Below are 16818 nucleotides of genomic sequence, written 5' to 3'. Positions count from 1 at the left end.
ATTATCTCTTGATCCTCTGATTATATTGAAAGTAAGCTATGCAAAGGAACAGGAAATGTAACAATGTTTGCCTGTCTCTCTCTCCTCCCTCCCCAAATATCCCTTTTGTCTGGAAAGATGATTCCTGCAGAGGAACATGGAATTCTCTATGCGATAATAGATTTGCTAAGGACAACTATAAACCATATTGCAAATTTCAAGTCACTGAACAAATACTTTTTTAATAAGTTATTAAACAAAGATAATCTCCAAAAAGTGTGCCACAAATGCGACTGCCTGTATTTCCCCTGCTTTCTAATAGATTTCCTGTTTCCTGTCCCACCTGACTTCAATCAGTCAGTCAGTCAATCAATCAATCAATCAATGATGTACCTGAATTCCTACCTTTAGCAACAGTTGATATTTGGTTATTCTTTGAACAGGCTTTAGTAAATAAGAATCCAAACTCAACTTGTGATCAAGTTTTCGTTGACACTCCTACAAAAAATAAAAGATGGACAATAACTTTTCCTTCACAAGGTAATAACTGACTAAACAATATGGTCCCAAGTACATTAAAAAATACCTGGAAAAATGCTGAATCTGAACACTGCCTCCAAAGACTTTCTGATCGAGGTTTATTTTGACAATACTTTTCATAAATTTTGAAGTCTTTCATCTTAATTTAAAAAAAAAACCATGAATCAAACAATGAAGCATTTGTTTAATTAAAAGAATATAGTTACATCTATAATGACAACCTTATTGAAAGACCAAACTCTTCTAACAAGAGATAATGGCAGAGATTACAACATTTTTTCCTGTTCGTATTTCTGCTGTCCTTTTTCCTTTATGGGAAACTTATAAAATCTGTAATATGCAACATTTACCATATATCAAGGAAAATAATAAGACATTAAATGGGTAGTTTGCTATTTCAAAGGAACTAGCAGCAGCCTACAGACCCTTTTCTAAACATACACATACTTCAGTAATCGATTAAATGTGGCAAACCAATTGACACAGCAGACAATTTACAAAATTATTTCAAAGTAATGCTCTCTGCTTTTGTGAGAAATAAAATGAGCAATGGGGGATTAGTTGGATATACAAGTCCAATATCCAAAACCCCAATGTAACCTATTACACTGATCATTTATTTAGTGCAGTGTTCCTCAATGTAGGCAATTTTTAAGATTCGTGGACTTCAAATTCTAGAGTTCCCCAGACAGCATGGCTGGCTGGGAATTTTGGGATTTGAAGTCCACATGTCTTGCTAGTTGCTAGTGTTGAGAAACACTGATTTAGTGTAAAGATCAAGATCTGTATATAGACCGCTATATGAGAATGGGGGGAGAATAGCTTGACTTTGCACCCAAATTTCTTTCTTTATATGCAAATGTAACCTTGCATTGACGAATGCAATTTTTCTTATTCCTGGAATATTATGACATTAGTACAGCTGATCTGTAGTCAGGCACTTCATATAATCAAAGCATTACATGAAATGGAAAACTGGTTGTTACATGGTCAAAGTATCTGTTCATCTATCTGAGAATCATCAGGCTCTTCTTGAATGAAGCTGAGATCTTCTTTTCCTCCTCTTTCCATTTCCTCCTTCTCCTCCTTCAACTGTTATATAGTTCCACTTCTGAATAAAAATCCTAGGAGGGTTTTTTATAAATAATACCAGCAATAAATATTTCTGGGATTTCCCCCACAGGGCAATTGTAGTAGCACTAAGAGGGAAGACTTATAGAATGTTGGTGAGTTCAACAGACTTCAAGAAGTTTTCTTTAAGTCTTCTTAAAAAAGACTTCTCTGGCATTCGTCTGCTGCTCTTAGCAACATTCAAAATCAAGTCTTTTATTGGGGATGATGGAAATGTCAATCAGAACTCAGCCAGTCCTAGGGATATAAATTCTTGTATCTTGAAAGAATACTGAGAAAGAGCAATTTAGTGACAAATCTTAATTCCAAGTTACTTAAAATCTAATACTTACCCGTTCGAGGAAACAACGTCCTATAAGTTGAGGGCAGTCTATATAATCTTCTATTTCTCTCAAGAATATTCTACCAAAAATAACAATTATATTTTATTGATGTGATGAAATAATATAACACATCTACGTGTGATCACACATATTCTATTCTAAATTTACATGCACATTCTAATATTTCACGAGCAGAAATCAATAATGGCTGCACGTGCATAAGCAAAATTCACTATTTGCATCAAAAATAAAACAGTTTAGCATTACATTATACAAGTTATCAGATGAGATTGATGATGCTGGAAATAATTCATTTATATAACATTACTGATACATATGGTGCACAACACTGAGCAATGCTGTATTTTCCAATGTGATGCTATTCAGATATCCTGAATTTACGGTTTCTAATAAATCTTACTTTCATGGCCAGCTAATTTAGATGATATCAGGTTTTGAGCCATATACACAGGTCTCTATCCTGGCTTATATCTGGCTATATGTAAGATAACAATTGGAAAAGAAAAAAAATAAGAGGAAAGACATTGAGACTGAAATATATACATGAGCATGGGCATTTTATATAAAACATAGGCCTGAAGGTCTTTGAAAAATAATCCTACATAAATATTTATTTCAAATAAAATCTTAACCACATTCAAATATTTATGGATAGGGATTTACAATATAAAAAAGCGACACTAAGATTTTGTTTTGGTTTATAATGAGTAGATAAAAGATTGCCAGTACTTTTTGTAGATGAATCAATTGGCATGAGAAAAAAATTCTCCCAGCTAATTTACCAGCAGATGACTTGTTATTTCAATATGTAAGCATAATTCTAAAATCATTGCATTAAATTAAGTTCATACAATTTGTTTTGTCTTAACACAGAGTCCAGGTGATACACACAGACAACTCAAGTTGGTAGTAGTGTAAGTCAGGACTTCATGAAAGATATAAAAGAACAAGGACAATAATTGTACTTATTTACTTCCAGTAAATCACAATTTCCAGCTTATTCATTATAACATATAACTTATTCATATATTCATTCTGAATAACAGAATCAGCAATCATTTTTTAATTTAAGTAGTTGTCTGCATCGCATAAGGATGCATTTCTACAGTTTGGCCACTGGGTGGACTTTGAGTCATGTGGGCTCTAATGTGGGGAGTAATGCTCAAAAGGTTTTAAAAAGAAGATGCCCAATTCTGAAATCAGAAAATCTGAAATCCACGCCCTCTATTCCAATCCATACAGAAAACCAACATGCATAATTTTGTCTCCATAGCATCATATTCACTGAAAAAATTGCCAGGCTCATATTGCCAATAATAAAATGACATTGATTTCATTCAAAGTGTTTGTCAATCTCAACAACTTTAAGATGTTAATGCTACTTTTATAACGCCTTGGTAAGCCACACTTACTGCACCCAGTTTTGGTCCCCATGATGTAAAAAAGATGTTGAGACTCTAGAAAGAATGCAGAGAAGTGCAACAAAGATGATCAGGGGAATGGAGGCTAAAACATAAACAATGGTTGCTGGAATTGGGTATGTCTAGTTTAATGAAAAGAAGGACGGGGGTTGACATGATAGCAGTGTTCTGATATCTCAGGGGTTGCCAAAAAGAAGAGGGAATCAAGGTATTCTCCAAAGCACCTGAAGGCAGGACAAGAAGCAATGAATGGAAACTAATCAAGGAGAGAACTAAGAGAAATTTCCTGAGTTAGAACAATTAATCAGTGGAATGAGTTGCCTCCAGAAGATGTGAATTCTCCAACACTGGAAGTTTTTAAGAAGAGATTGGACAACCATTTGTCTGAAATGGTACAGGGTTTCCTGCCTGAGCAGAGGGTTGGACTAGAAGACCTCCAAGGTCCATTCCAACTTTATTGGAATTCTATTTTATTCTACGTATGGATTTCTGGGTTATGCTGATTGGAAAATTCTGGGAGTTGAAATTCACACATCTTAAAAGTTGTTTAGGCTGAGAAACACTACTGTGCTCTACTGAGAAACTTAGTTTGCAATGCCTGTATGAATCTTTATAATATCACAGAATCAAGGTTGGGACTTTAGAGACCATCTATCCCAGCCCCTTGTGTAGTGCAAGATCCACTGGAGTTATCTCTGACAGACAACTATTTTAACAGCACAGGGAGAACTCAGCATTTCATGTGATATTCTGTTCCAGTGGTTGACAGCTTCTTTAATCAAGAACTCACTCCTGGCAGCTACGGTAGCTTCAAATAGTACATATATTTAAATGTACACACAAAACGCATGATTCTTTATTCCCTGTTCAAAATACAGTGAAACTATTACTTCTGGTCCCATCTTCTGGGTAGCAGAGCTTAATAAAGAATCATGCATTTCATGTTTATATTAGATGTATACATGCATGCACGAACTCCATGGGAATCTTAACAACATGGATTATGAGGAATCTCTATTCAAGGAAGAGAAATTAAATTATGTGAAAATTTTATGAAAAAAAAAATAAGCAGGAGTCTTACGGAAAGACCTTATGCCATCACTGATTATTAGTTTTGTTCGTCAATCTATCAATATCAAAATTTCTAGTACAGCCTTTCTTTGATACCCTGGTTTTCATCATATGTTGGACTACAGTTTCATCGTCCTTGGCCATTATGGTACACTGGAGGATATCAGCTGGGAATATGGTGTTTTAATTGTGTTCAACAATGAAACATTTCCTTTGTTATTATTTTAACGCCCTATTTATATTGCCAGAAAGCTTGTGTATGAGATACAAATCCCAACCTGTTGTGAAAGTGATAGATTTCTTCCATATTTCCAAACAACACATCTTTCTTATTTTGTAGCCCAGATGAAATGAGATGTGCCATTAAGGGGTTGTCCATTTCTGCTGCATAGCCCTGTAATACAAAAGGGAGCAGATTCATTGCTTCCACTGAGTTCCTGTTAAGTGTTTCCTATTTTCAACAATTGCAGCCTGCTCACTGCTGATAAACATGTAGCGATATTTCAATATTAATCTACTCAGGCTTCTAATACAGAGTTTACACATCTTAGCAGTAATTCTATTTTATATAATATAGCTATAATCTATGAACATTTACTTTAGAAAAGTAGTTCACGTGAATAAGAATTTTGTAAATAATCAACATGTTTTTGAACTGTTTATTACATGTAAGTCAGAACTATTTATAGCCACATATACAGCTGCTAATTTGAATGTTTTGACTCCAGAGTTGATCACAAGGTCTGCAGGTTCTTACAACATGACCTTTCAAGGCAATTGTTCTTTCTTCTTCCTTCCTGACCCAAGTTCCTGTTTATGACTTCTGCTCTAGGCAACAAGACTAAATCTATTATTTAGCAGTTCCATAGACCAGGAAAGACGCAGAAACCTGCTGTTTAAACACTCATTAGTCTAGAGAAGATTCTGCCTTTAGTTGATGTATCCAAAACAGCTGGCTTTGAAAGGGAAGTAATACAAAGTGGCTGTATTTGGTCCCGGGGAAGTTCTCTCAAGGGAGAATACATATTTAGAAAAGGAAGAGGCTGCAATGACATTCTAATTCTCTCTTCCATGTCCTTATATTTAGGATAATATATATAAAGACTATATATTATAGTCTTTATTTCATCCACCATTAGAAACAAGAAGAGTAAAAAAAAGAGGATTGTCTTAATCTTAATGGGATAGAATAATAGAATATAATTTTCTTGTCCTTGATTTTCAGTTTCTCTTGTCTTTAAGTAAAAGTAACTTTACATTAAAATAGGGGGATCAGAATGTATTTACAACAGATTAGAGGGTTGTGAATCAAGTCGGAAGAAAGGAAGCTTTTCACCTTCTTGACTTGATTCTCTTTCTTGACTTCAGTGATGATGATGGAGAAAATATTGACAGAAGCTGAAGTTGTTACTCTTTTGGTAACAGAACACCTGGCTTCTCACATTCACAACATTCATACATAGCACGTAGCCATGTTTTTTCTTAGTTTATTTCTTCAGCAAATGTTAATTAGGAAAAAAACACAGATTAAGGTGACCTGTGAACTCAATGGACCACAAAGTGAACAGTGCCCAGCAGTATTCACTTGAAGAAAAAGGCTTTGATTTCCCAAAATCAAATCATTCTAGAAGAGGGATGATTTTTTTTAGAACATTTATGTTGTGTAAAGTAACATTTTTGTCCACAAATATTTGACTCCATGTAGTACTTCCTGTGTAAATACTCCATATCATTTTCTAAACTACAGGATTAATTAAGGAATTATTTTATTCCTTATTTTATACCTTTGGCAAGAATTTAAAAAAAAAGTACCTCAAGAACACAGAGAAGTTCCTCCACATAAGCTCGTTCAGTTTCAAGAAGTTCATTCATTACATGTCTATTAACATATGGAATAAATGAATTATTAAATGGTTTCAGATTTCAAAGCCCCTAAATGTGTAGACTTTTCATCACTGGAGATTAAAAATTGATTTTTAAACAAATACTAGCAACTGAAAAACAAATTGCATGGTGTTTTTTTAGATCTGATCATAGAGAATATTTTAGGAACATTTTACCAAAAATTGTATGCCTTAAGGCAACTAATATGGTAGAAAAAGTTTTTGCTATATCCAGGATGGATATAAAAATATTGCCCCAAAAAAGAAAGGGTTACTGTATGGCCACTGCTTGATTAACACATTTGAATTGTCCATTAATGACTTCTATTATCTTTAAATGCAATTGTGAGACATTCTGGAAACATTTCTTACATATAGTTGCTTGGATATAAATATACTCACTTGCGTAACACTGCTAGATTTTCTTCATCATCTGTCACACAAACATTTCTAGATTGCTGCATTTCATTTATCTCACTCTAATAAAAACAAGAACAGCAATTTGGCATCAAATCTTTAAAGCCAAACCTCTCCTTTCCAAAATGTGTTTGGCTAGAGACAGAGAAGTTTAGTTCACATAAATGCAGCTCATATCCGATTTTTAAGTGACATGACATGCATGCATATGCTAGTATGTATGGCTGACTATCATTTACCACTAAAAATTAAGGATTAAGTACTTATATTGCAACAAAAGTGTCCCAAGTACATTATGCAATTAATCAAGAAGATGAGGCATTACACAAACTATATAATATGAACTCATATTAGACAAAATACATGTGAGACATAGTTATTGTTAAGTTCTTCCATGTTAACCAAATATTTATTTTTCAAATCCTGGTATAGGATACCAAATCCTGGTAAGGAACAAATTGGCTGTTCCTGTTTTCCAAATCAAGGAAAAAACTTAATGCAGAGCCTTTCTCTTGCAGTAAATGCCTTGCTCTACTCCTTACTGTAGCCCCAGCAACAGAAAAGCTCTGATGGGTCAGGGCTCAATAGGCTGTTTCATATACTTAGGGAGAATTTAACATGTCAACTGTCTCTATTTCATTCATACACTGTTACCTTCATTTTTCTGACTCTCCTTATTGCATAGTTATCAGAGCTGGATGAATCTTCAGACTCTATTTGAAGGCCTGGTATGTGAAACAGAATCAGCCACTGTAACTAGAACTCATGTCAAGCTAAGCATACTTGCCAGATCAATTATTTTTGTTTTCAACTAAAACCGAATACCTCGACTGATTGGTTTCTTACCTGAGTAAGGACAAGGTGATTTTAGATATCCTTCTGGTCTAGGTGCCACTGGTTGAACAGGGCGTGTCTGCTTAGCTGCCAGTTTCTTAAGGCTGACTTGCCTTTTTTGAAACATTTCTTCCATATTTTTCTGTTTCTGAAAAACCTTTTGTACATGTTCCTGTAAAAGAGGAGGCAAAAATCTATGTGGATCATTGAATTCATAGGACATCATTTCAAAAGCTGAATTTGAAAAGCAAAGCACAAAAATGTGCTCAACATTAATTTGATTCACTACACAGAATGTATTTGTTAGACCAAAGCTAAGCCAGTATGTTATGTTTTCTTAAATAGAGCAGGACTGGGATGGTCTGGAAATTTGCAGCCATATTGAAAACCAAGTGACTGACCACTCCTTATGAGAGTATAGTGCCTCTGTTAAAACAAGTTTTGGTATAAGATAGTGTATTTAAGAGTATCCGTAATATATATGATCCCCAAATCTCAAAAATATTATACTGCAGTAATTGGGTGCCTTTTCCTGTAAATTAACTGACCTATGGAAATGTAGCAATGACAAATTGTCACATTATTTGTTATTGTTAAATACCTGTGACTTCTTTAACAAAACAGTTAATTTACTTGAAAAGTTACCCACCTAAGACATTGATGTTATAATTTATGGAGGTTTAGGTTTAGAAAGTTGAATAGACATATTAAGTGGTTTCAACTCAAATATTTCAATTCGTTACTTATATATGCTTTTGTATAAATGTGACAAGACATTGTTCTGAAATCTTGATATTAAGATTACCATTAATTCCTCAGTGAGGATAACTTCAAATTCTTTGGACAAGCAACTTAGTTCCCTGAGTTTATTATCACCACCCATGTCTAAAAATTGCTCAATTTCCTGCAGAGCTGCTTCTGCTCCATCCTGCGATTGGCATTTGTCTACAGGTTGACAAGCCAGCAGATAAATTCCATCATCACACCACTTCATGCACTACAAGGAAGAAAAACACATTGTGAAAATGCTGCATTATACAAATGATTTATGTTATCAAAATTAACAGAATGATTTGAAGAAACCAGGATTCTTTTGATAGTACTCTTCAGGCTGTGAGAATGAGTTGTAAGTGAGCTTGTATTACCAGAGACAGAACTGTGAAACTTGGAAATGGTGGAAGAGATGCAATATTTATCTCCAATGAGAGATGAAGCAAGAAAATATTCTGAAGTTACAGTCTCACTCACAATCTGGGCATTGTTAAATACATGTTGTATCATGTATAATGTTTACCCTAATAGAAACTGTTCAGAAGATGAGACAAAACATGAGATCAAGGTTTTTTTCTCCTCACAAAAACACTCCAGAACTGTATGAGTTGACCACTTTCTATACATTCAAAAAACACATTTTTCTGATTTGTCACAATCTAAATTTAGGCTCCATTAAGATTATACACTGAGCACTACCTGTAGATTTAAAGCTTAATCAGCAAATAAGAGAGGAAATAAAATTTATTTTAGATTACTTACTTAGATTAACTAAGTTTAATGCTCACTGGAAACCCCTTATAGACTTTTGTGTGAAACAAAAAAAAAAAAATGAACTTATGATCACAGGGTTGTTGTGAGGAAAATAGGAGGAGGGTATGTTTGCCACCTTGAGTTATTTTTTAAAATAAAAGTGGGATATAGATAGATAGATTTGAGGATTAGAAAAAATATTATAGAAAAAATAAAAGCTCTCTGAGCTTGTTTGTTTTCTTGCAGACGTTTCATTACCCAAACTCGGTAGCACTGATGATGTTACCTAGTTTGGGAGAGCATCAGAGAGCATCAAGGACCCCTTACGTCAACTCTACAAATATTCTTCATTAAAAATAAAAGCCATGCTATATTCATAGAGGAAGATATTAATTTATATTTATAACTGCTGTAAAAGACAATTGGAAGTTACTTTTTAATATTTTCTTTCTTTTTCCAGCACTTTTGACTTTATCTTTCCTTTCTTTCTTTTATTTTCTACTTTATTCTAAATCTGACTTTTTAGTTTTTATCTTGTTTAAAATCTTGATAAAGTTGTTTAAAAAAAGCAAGTAAGAAGTGAAGTGGAGAAGATTAGGTTTACCTTTTCCAACCGTCTATGTAATTCAAATGAATGGTTTAGGAGATCCCTTTTTTTATTCACTTCTGAAAGAATCATTTCATAGTGATGTTGGAGTTCACTGCACTTGGGAAGAATAGAGTCCATGGCATAATGCTTGTTTTCTATAAACTGCTCTCCATTGGAAATTAGTAGGCTGGCTTTTTCCAAAACTTCCTAAGGAAAATAATATAGCAGAAAATATAAGTTGTAACATTATGTCTTTATAAATATGTCCCACAGAAAAATATGTCAAAATAAAGAAACCTTATATCTTTACTTGTGATTTTTCTTCAAAACTGGCAAGATCTTTCAGAAGGTGCTCCACATGTGAACTGCTGTTTCCGATTTCTGTGAAATGAAATAATTTCTCAGACACACTTTCAAGGGCTGTTTTGACCTAAATGAAATAGAATATATAATTTTTTGTAAGTCACAACGGTGTAGCAAAGTTACAAATCAGACTTTGGATCATAAAAATCAGCTAGGGGTCGTGATCATAGAAAAATATATAAGCAATATTTTTGAGAAACTTTATATTATGGTTCTTTAGTAATACAGAATACCAGAATAACACTGTTGGAAAGGACTTGGAGGTCTTCTAGCTCAATCCCCTGCTCAAACAGGAAACCCAATACCATTTCAGACAAATGGTTGTCCAATCTCTTCTTAAAAACAGTGTTGGAGCATTCCCAACTTCTGGAGGCAAGTTGTTCCACTGGTTAATTGTTTTAACTGTCAGGAAATTTCTTCTTAGTTCTAGGTTGGTTCACTCTTTGATTAGTTTCCATCCATTGCTTTGTGTCCTGCCCTCAAGTGCTTTGAAAAATAGGTTGACCCCCTCTTTTTTTGGCAGCCCCTGAGATATTGGAACACTGCTATCATGTCACTCCTAGTCCTTCTTTTCATTAAGTTAGACAAGTTTTTAAATTATTAAGGCACATCAAGTAAGTCAATACTGATAAAGTGTAACTATTATCTATGCTTTTAATTTCATTTTATCACTTAAATATTTAAATTACTGTTTTATGTATATTGTATGTAAACTATTACCATGCAATGGTAATCATACAATGGATGATCAAAAATATCTTTGATGAAATGTATTGTCTACTGCAGAATAAATGACATTTTAAGAAAATTGATGCTTTTAAGTGAAAATTCAAAATTTTAAGTAAAAATAGTGCTAATCCAGAATTGTTTTAATTAGACCAACATATCATATACCTCTTTGAAATCCAGTTCAAAATGTCTAAGTTGTAAGCATTGCTCAAGTTTCTGCTGGTGTTTATACCAAAAGTCATCAAAAGCTGCTTCTGTTTCATCTAGTTGAGATAAAAGCCTTAAAAGAAATAAAGAAATTTTGTATCAAGCATTACCCAATTGAAGGTGGGGTAAGGGGAATGAGAAATCCCAAGAAGGGAAAGGATATGAAATTGTTAGAAAAAAAACTCACAGCATTGAAAAATATATTAACTATCAAATGAAAATCTAATGTAATAGAAAGATTGATGAGAAAGGTAGATTGATGGGAAGAAGGTGGGTGTGTGGAAGAAGATGATAGCAGATTGCTAGAAAGCTGAGGGGCATAGAGGCTTGAAATATACTTTTAGGAACATACAAAATAATGGATGTATTTAACTTGCGTGGGAAGGCATGAGGTTTCTAAAACTTGAACATAAGGTCAAATGCTAACTTGTTATTGGTATCTTTGCTTTGTTTTGCCAGATGGTTTATTTTTTTCAAGGAACAATATAACTACAGCTGATATTCTCTCAGCAAAATAATTTTCATTCTTTTGCTAACAGAAATAACGTAACTTGCCTGATGACACTTGTTTTCCATATTGGACAAAAGTATTAAAATCTTACTGTCAGGAAGATTTTAGAAACAGAAAGTAGGAATACAGTGGAAATATATATTAAAATACTAGATGCATCTCACCTTTCCACAGTAATTTGATTTTCTGTTTGATCTGGATTCAGTTTGTACTCTGGGTTTTCAAGGACCGGTTTTCGAATACCATGGAGAATATCATCACCTTGCTTTAATGCTATTTTCAATTCTTCCTATAGAAAAGTTGAAGGGTGTATAGTTCATGAGAATTCAACTTGGAAATGCTCTCCCAGGGTCTTGAAACCATACAGTATGAGCTAAGTAATTTGATTTTCTGTTTGATCTGGATTCAGTTTGTACTCTGGGTTTTCAAGGACTGGTTTTCGAATACCATGAAGAATATCATCACCTTGCTTTAATGCTATTTTCAGTTCTTCCTATAGAAAAGTTGAAGGGTTCTGTTTCATGAGAATTCAGCTTGGAAATGCCCCCTCAGGGTCTTGAAACCATACAGTATGAGCTAAGGATGGGTAACCTTTGGTATGTGGCAAATTCACGCCTATGCTATCTTTTTTTTTTTTTTTTTTTTTTTTACATAGTTGAGCAACAGTTTGATTTTACACTGATAGAAAGCCAGCACCTGTGTATTTTGCTGCTCGGAATACATGTGAAATCTAGAGGTGAGATAATAAGATTTAAAAATAAATAAAACAAATATAACCAAAAAATTACAAAACCTAATTGTGTGTGCATGTGTGCACAAACTCAAAAATCTTATTCTAACATTATAAGATCAAAATAAGAGTTAAATAATCCATTTGTTATAGATTAAAAATCATGTCACAGGTATTGCTTTGCCATATTTTATTTACATAGGATTTTATTTACTGTTTTAGCAATATAAATGTTTTAAAACTTCATCCATGGAAAATGTGAGGGATCACAAAATTTACTGGCACTGTTTCAAAGGAGGATACCACACAACATTCAAAGAAAAAATTTGCAAAGGAAAAAAAAACTAAGCCCCAGTTAATGGGATAATTCAATAAAATCATCTTATCTAACAATTACTCTAACATACCTTCATTTTGTCTCTCCTTTCTGTATGTGCTGCTAGGAGGTAGCTGGTAGCCTGAGCATCATTTGGTAGCTCTTCTTCTGCAAGCTCATTCCCAAAGGATTGAAGTGTTTGAGGTATCTGCTTAACCATTCGAGCAAAGTTGTCTATATCCTTATGAATTACAAATACATGACACACATTGGACACGGAAGACATGTCTTTATACATTTTGTTTTAAATATAAATGTATGTCTATAGGTATAAATAAAATTATCTCTGAGGGTCCTTCACGGTCTCTGAGTTTGATTTTTTCTTTGGAGACATTTCATTACTCAACTAGGTAGCATCAACCATGCAAGTGAGAATGGGGTTTACTCCTTGTTTATTTACAGTAACTTCCTCTGCCAGTTTTGATGAGGTTGTCATTTTCTCCTTGGTAGTTCCTAGACTCCAAATTCAATTTCAATTCAATCTCAATCTATATATATTCTATTAAAAATTATCTCTACCATTAACTCCTTAACAATATATCCTTAAACTTTTAAAGTATACTTATGCTATTAAATATTATTTTAAAAATGTTTTAGTTACATACTTGCATATTCATGCAAAGTGCACAAAGAAAGTAAGCCACAATAAGTCAAAGAAAAGACACAAGGAAAGAAATGGAAATATAGCTAAATATACTAAACTAATCCCTCTGCACCTGTTTATCTTTGAAAAAATAGATGTGCATCTACAGGATCATATACCACTTCATACACTCCCTTTTATTTTTTAAAGTCCTCATCTCATACTTCTTCAGGGTTTCTGTTCAACTACAACATTCTCATCTATTCCTTCTTCCATGTATTTGTTCTGCAACTGAATCATTCCACCTGTGATTAAACCACCTCCATGTACTTCTTTTATATAGGTCAGTGGTTCTCAACCTTTTCTTCACCATGGACCCCCTTTAAATACCCTTTGTGGCCATGGATTATGGTTATGGACCCCCAAAACTTAACTCAGGATTTAAAGCATAACATTTCTTCAAGCCTTCATGGATCCCCTGTGATGACATCGCAGTTCCCCAGGTTTCAAAGAACCACAGATTTGCAACCACTGATATAGATCTCTTTTGATTTTTGTAGAGTTCACATTCATTCAACACCCTATCACTTCTCATTTCATTATACACAATTAAGAAGCCTATTTACACATTCTTCAACTTATGTTTCTTCTGATATACTTAAATGTAAATTCTATTGGCCATTTTCAGGTCTTTTGACAAACATTTACTTCAATATTTCCAGCATTTTCAGCCCCATTCTTTCACGTGCCACTTTTAGAATATTTTGTCTAGCAGTCCTCACTTCAGTTTCATCCCAAGCCATTTCATTGCTTTTATTTATAATTCCATTCATTATGCTGAAAACATTTTGCTTAGCTATTCAAAAACTTTTTAAAAAAATTTCCAGAAAAATCTCGGTCATGTGATCACATTTTGGGTACTTGCAACCAACCTGCATTAATGGCCATTTGCAGTGTCCTTGGTCACATGAATGCAATTTATAATGGTGGTTTTTTTTGCTGCTTGAAATCAGAGCACTTCAGATTCCCAGCAAAAAATGCCATTGCAGACAATGGGCTTAATAATTACAGTTTTTGCTTTACGACTGCTGCAAAAAAGTCATAAAATTGGGTCAAACACATGGATGCCTTTACTTAAGAACATGACACATAACAGAAATTCTAGCTCCGTTACGGTTGTAAATTGATGATTACCTGTACTAAAATATTGATTTGTCTCACATTCAGAATCTATAAAACCCTTGTACCTTTCATTAATTCTCCCAGTCTTTCATAATAAAAAAAGCAAATCAGTCATGCATTTAGATATATTGTAGGTCCAAAAATTCCTTTTAATACAGTTCAACACTTCCAAATTCATTACTCCTAATGTTTTTGAGATACAATCACTGGTATTTCAATTTGTATCTATTAACAGGGTATAAAATAGAAAATTAAAAAGAACTCACAGTGCGCTGTGTAAGCCACCTATTATGGCAGTAATCTAGGGAACCCCCAAGATCTTCAGTTAGTTGGGCTGTATCAATATAGTTATTTAATTCTGTTAGTGAGCTCAGCATTATGATCTATAAGATAGAAATCACAACAGCAAGTGAATACAATTAACATGATTTTTGGATTTTTGCTTTCGTAGTTTTGGCAAATTTGTATTTATGAAACTAAATAATAGTATTCAATGAAACATGATTAATCAGATAAGAGAGAGGTTCAGTCTCATAACAGCATATAAAATATCTCCTTCAATCAAGGTGGTAATCTTAATAACTAGGAAAAGTTTGACATTTATAGACCATATAAAATAGCAGAAGTTCTTATTCTTATCTAATAGGACTAGCAATGCTTTAGATTTGATTGAAAAGGGTTATTTGGAGCATTAACAAAAGTAAAATTTTGTTTAGAAATCTTTAAAGCAGCCACTTAGTTTCCTAGGCTTGTGTGGCAACTTCAGAGGACAGTGACATAACCCTGGAAAAAGAGGGCTGTTTTAAAGAACAGCAGGCAGATGCTCTGTTTGTGCACCTAAGCAATCAGATGGGCCTTGTTGAATGATTTATGAAGCCTTATAATCCAATATAATAGCATTTAAACTGCTTGAAGAATAGTTCTGAAAATCTCAGAAGTTTGTGCAGAAATGTATATTATTTTAACTAATCCAAGAAAAGTTCCTGCCTATTATCAAAGAAGGCTTGTGTGTGAGTTTGGGTGACTTTTCCCCACATTAATTTTTTTTAACTATATAATTATATCAAATAAATATTAGCTGAGCATGGTTTGAAAATGTTCTGCAAGAAGTTCTTTTGACCTCATGTAAAGACAGCATATCTCTATTACTCAAAGAGCAATACAGATAAACCTGTAGCTGCTTTAAAGAGTCCTTTAATTAATATTGAAATTAATATCAAACAATTTTTAACCCTTTCAAAGCCTGAAAAAGTCAGTTGTTTAATGAACAGCAGATAAATGCTTTACTCTTTCACTCACAATATCCAAGGTACTTTTTCTAAATCATTTTTTAAAAATGTACTTAAATAAGAACATCTACAATAGACCTCATTTATGCATGTTTTTTAAAAATGCTATCACCTGGTCACCAAAATAAACAATAAATATTACTTAATGAATAGTAATTAGTACTTTTTCATATCTTAGTTAAAAGATTAAAATTATTTTAAAATGACATAATTTCAAATATACAAAAAGCATAGGCTAAAATTCATTTTTTTTAAATCCATCATTTTGTCTACAGAAAATTCTATAATTTTTTTTGTCCATTTATTAGTGATGAAAAAAAATTGCCCATGCAGAAAAAAAGTGTAAGAAAAGTTATATTAAAGACATACTTTTTACTATTTCAGTGTACTTATCACACTACTCTGTGCACAAAAATAAATTACAAATGAAAATAAAAAGATTGAACACTAACCGGCAGCTTTATTTTATAGTCATTTCCATGATATCTAAAGGCAATGTCAAAGAGAGTTCTATGAAAGAATCCAGTTGGACGCAAAACCAGAACGAGTTGCAGATTTGCTGGAAATGATGTCTGCAAAATGGTGAAAGAGAATCATCATATTTAACATATTATTAGATTAAATAGAATCAACAGATCAGTTTACAAATTACATTATACTTATTTTATATTAACTACAGATTAAACTGGACTACATTTTAAACTTCAGATATAGGCAAACTAGGGTTTTCTATGGAGTAATGGAAATGGATGTAATTATAGTCTGCCAATTCAGATATTATACCAAATTATCATTTATGGCTTCCAAGATCTATGTGCCGAGATAGGTTCTGTAGCTGATGTCATTTTTAATTAAGCTATTGCACCAAATCTTAGATAAGCTTTCCTAAAAGTATGATTTGATGTGCTGCCTAAACTGAGCTACTTATTATATAATTGATGATATATTTATACCGAACAAGAGAAACTTTGACTCTTTGAAATAACTTATAAAGAAGAAGAATAAGGTGATAGTGTACTTGAAAAATACACAATTGTCTTTTTTTTCTAGGCATCATATTTTATTTAAGAACAGGCACTTTATAGATAATAACATGTTGCTTCCCAAAAGCTAAA

The 16818-nt window shown here is 33.1% G+C and overlaps 1 protein-coding gene across 2 annotated transcripts in view; it reads right to left on the bottom strand.

Moving 5' to 3' along the window:
- The window catches only part of MCF2L (MCF.2 cell line derived transforming sequence like), an 81504-nt gene that overhangs the window by 15344 nt on the left and 49342 nt on the right, over positions 1-16818 (bottom strand). For both annotated transcript variants that reach the window (XM_070944194.1, XM_070944195.1), the window contains exons 5-20: positions 16156-16275; positions 14681-14797; positions 12681-12830; positions 11708-11832; positions 10991-11105; positions 10044-10163; positions 9749-9940; positions 8426-8617; positions 7633-7792; positions 7441-7511; positions 6772-6848; positions 6299-6365; positions 4765-4880; positions 1983-2052; positions 566-658; positions 385-477 (exon numbers count right to left, since the gene is read on the bottom strand). In XM_070944194.1, the coding sequence (XP_070800295.1) occupies positions 385-477; positions 566-658; positions 1983-2052; positions 4765-4880; positions 6299-6365; positions 6772-6848; positions 7441-7511; positions 7633-7792; positions 8426-8617; positions 9749-9940; positions 10044-10163; positions 10991-11105; positions 11708-11832; positions 12681-12830; positions 14681-14797; positions 16156-16275 (1878 nt within the window). The remainder of the gene's footprint in view (positions 1-384; positions 478-565; positions 659-1982; positions 2053-4764; positions 4881-6298; positions 6366-6771; positions 6849-7440; positions 7512-7632; positions 7793-8425; positions 8618-9748; positions 9941-10043; positions 10164-10990; positions 11106-11707; positions 11833-12680; positions 12831-14680; positions 14798-16155; positions 16276-16818) is intronic.

The sequence above is a fragment of the Pituophis catenifer genome, unplaced genomic scaffold, assembly GCF_029215685.1.
Source record: "Pituophis catenifer annectens isolate HBS135680 unplaced genomic scaffold, rPitCat1.0.hap2 SCAF_4, whole genome shotgun sequence".
Lineage (NCBI taxonomy): Eukaryota > Metazoa > Chordata > Lepidosauria > Squamata > Colubridae > Pituophis > Pituophis catenifer.
Note: the sequence above shows the minus strand (reverse complement) of the source record. Positions and strands in the feature narration are given on the sequence as shown.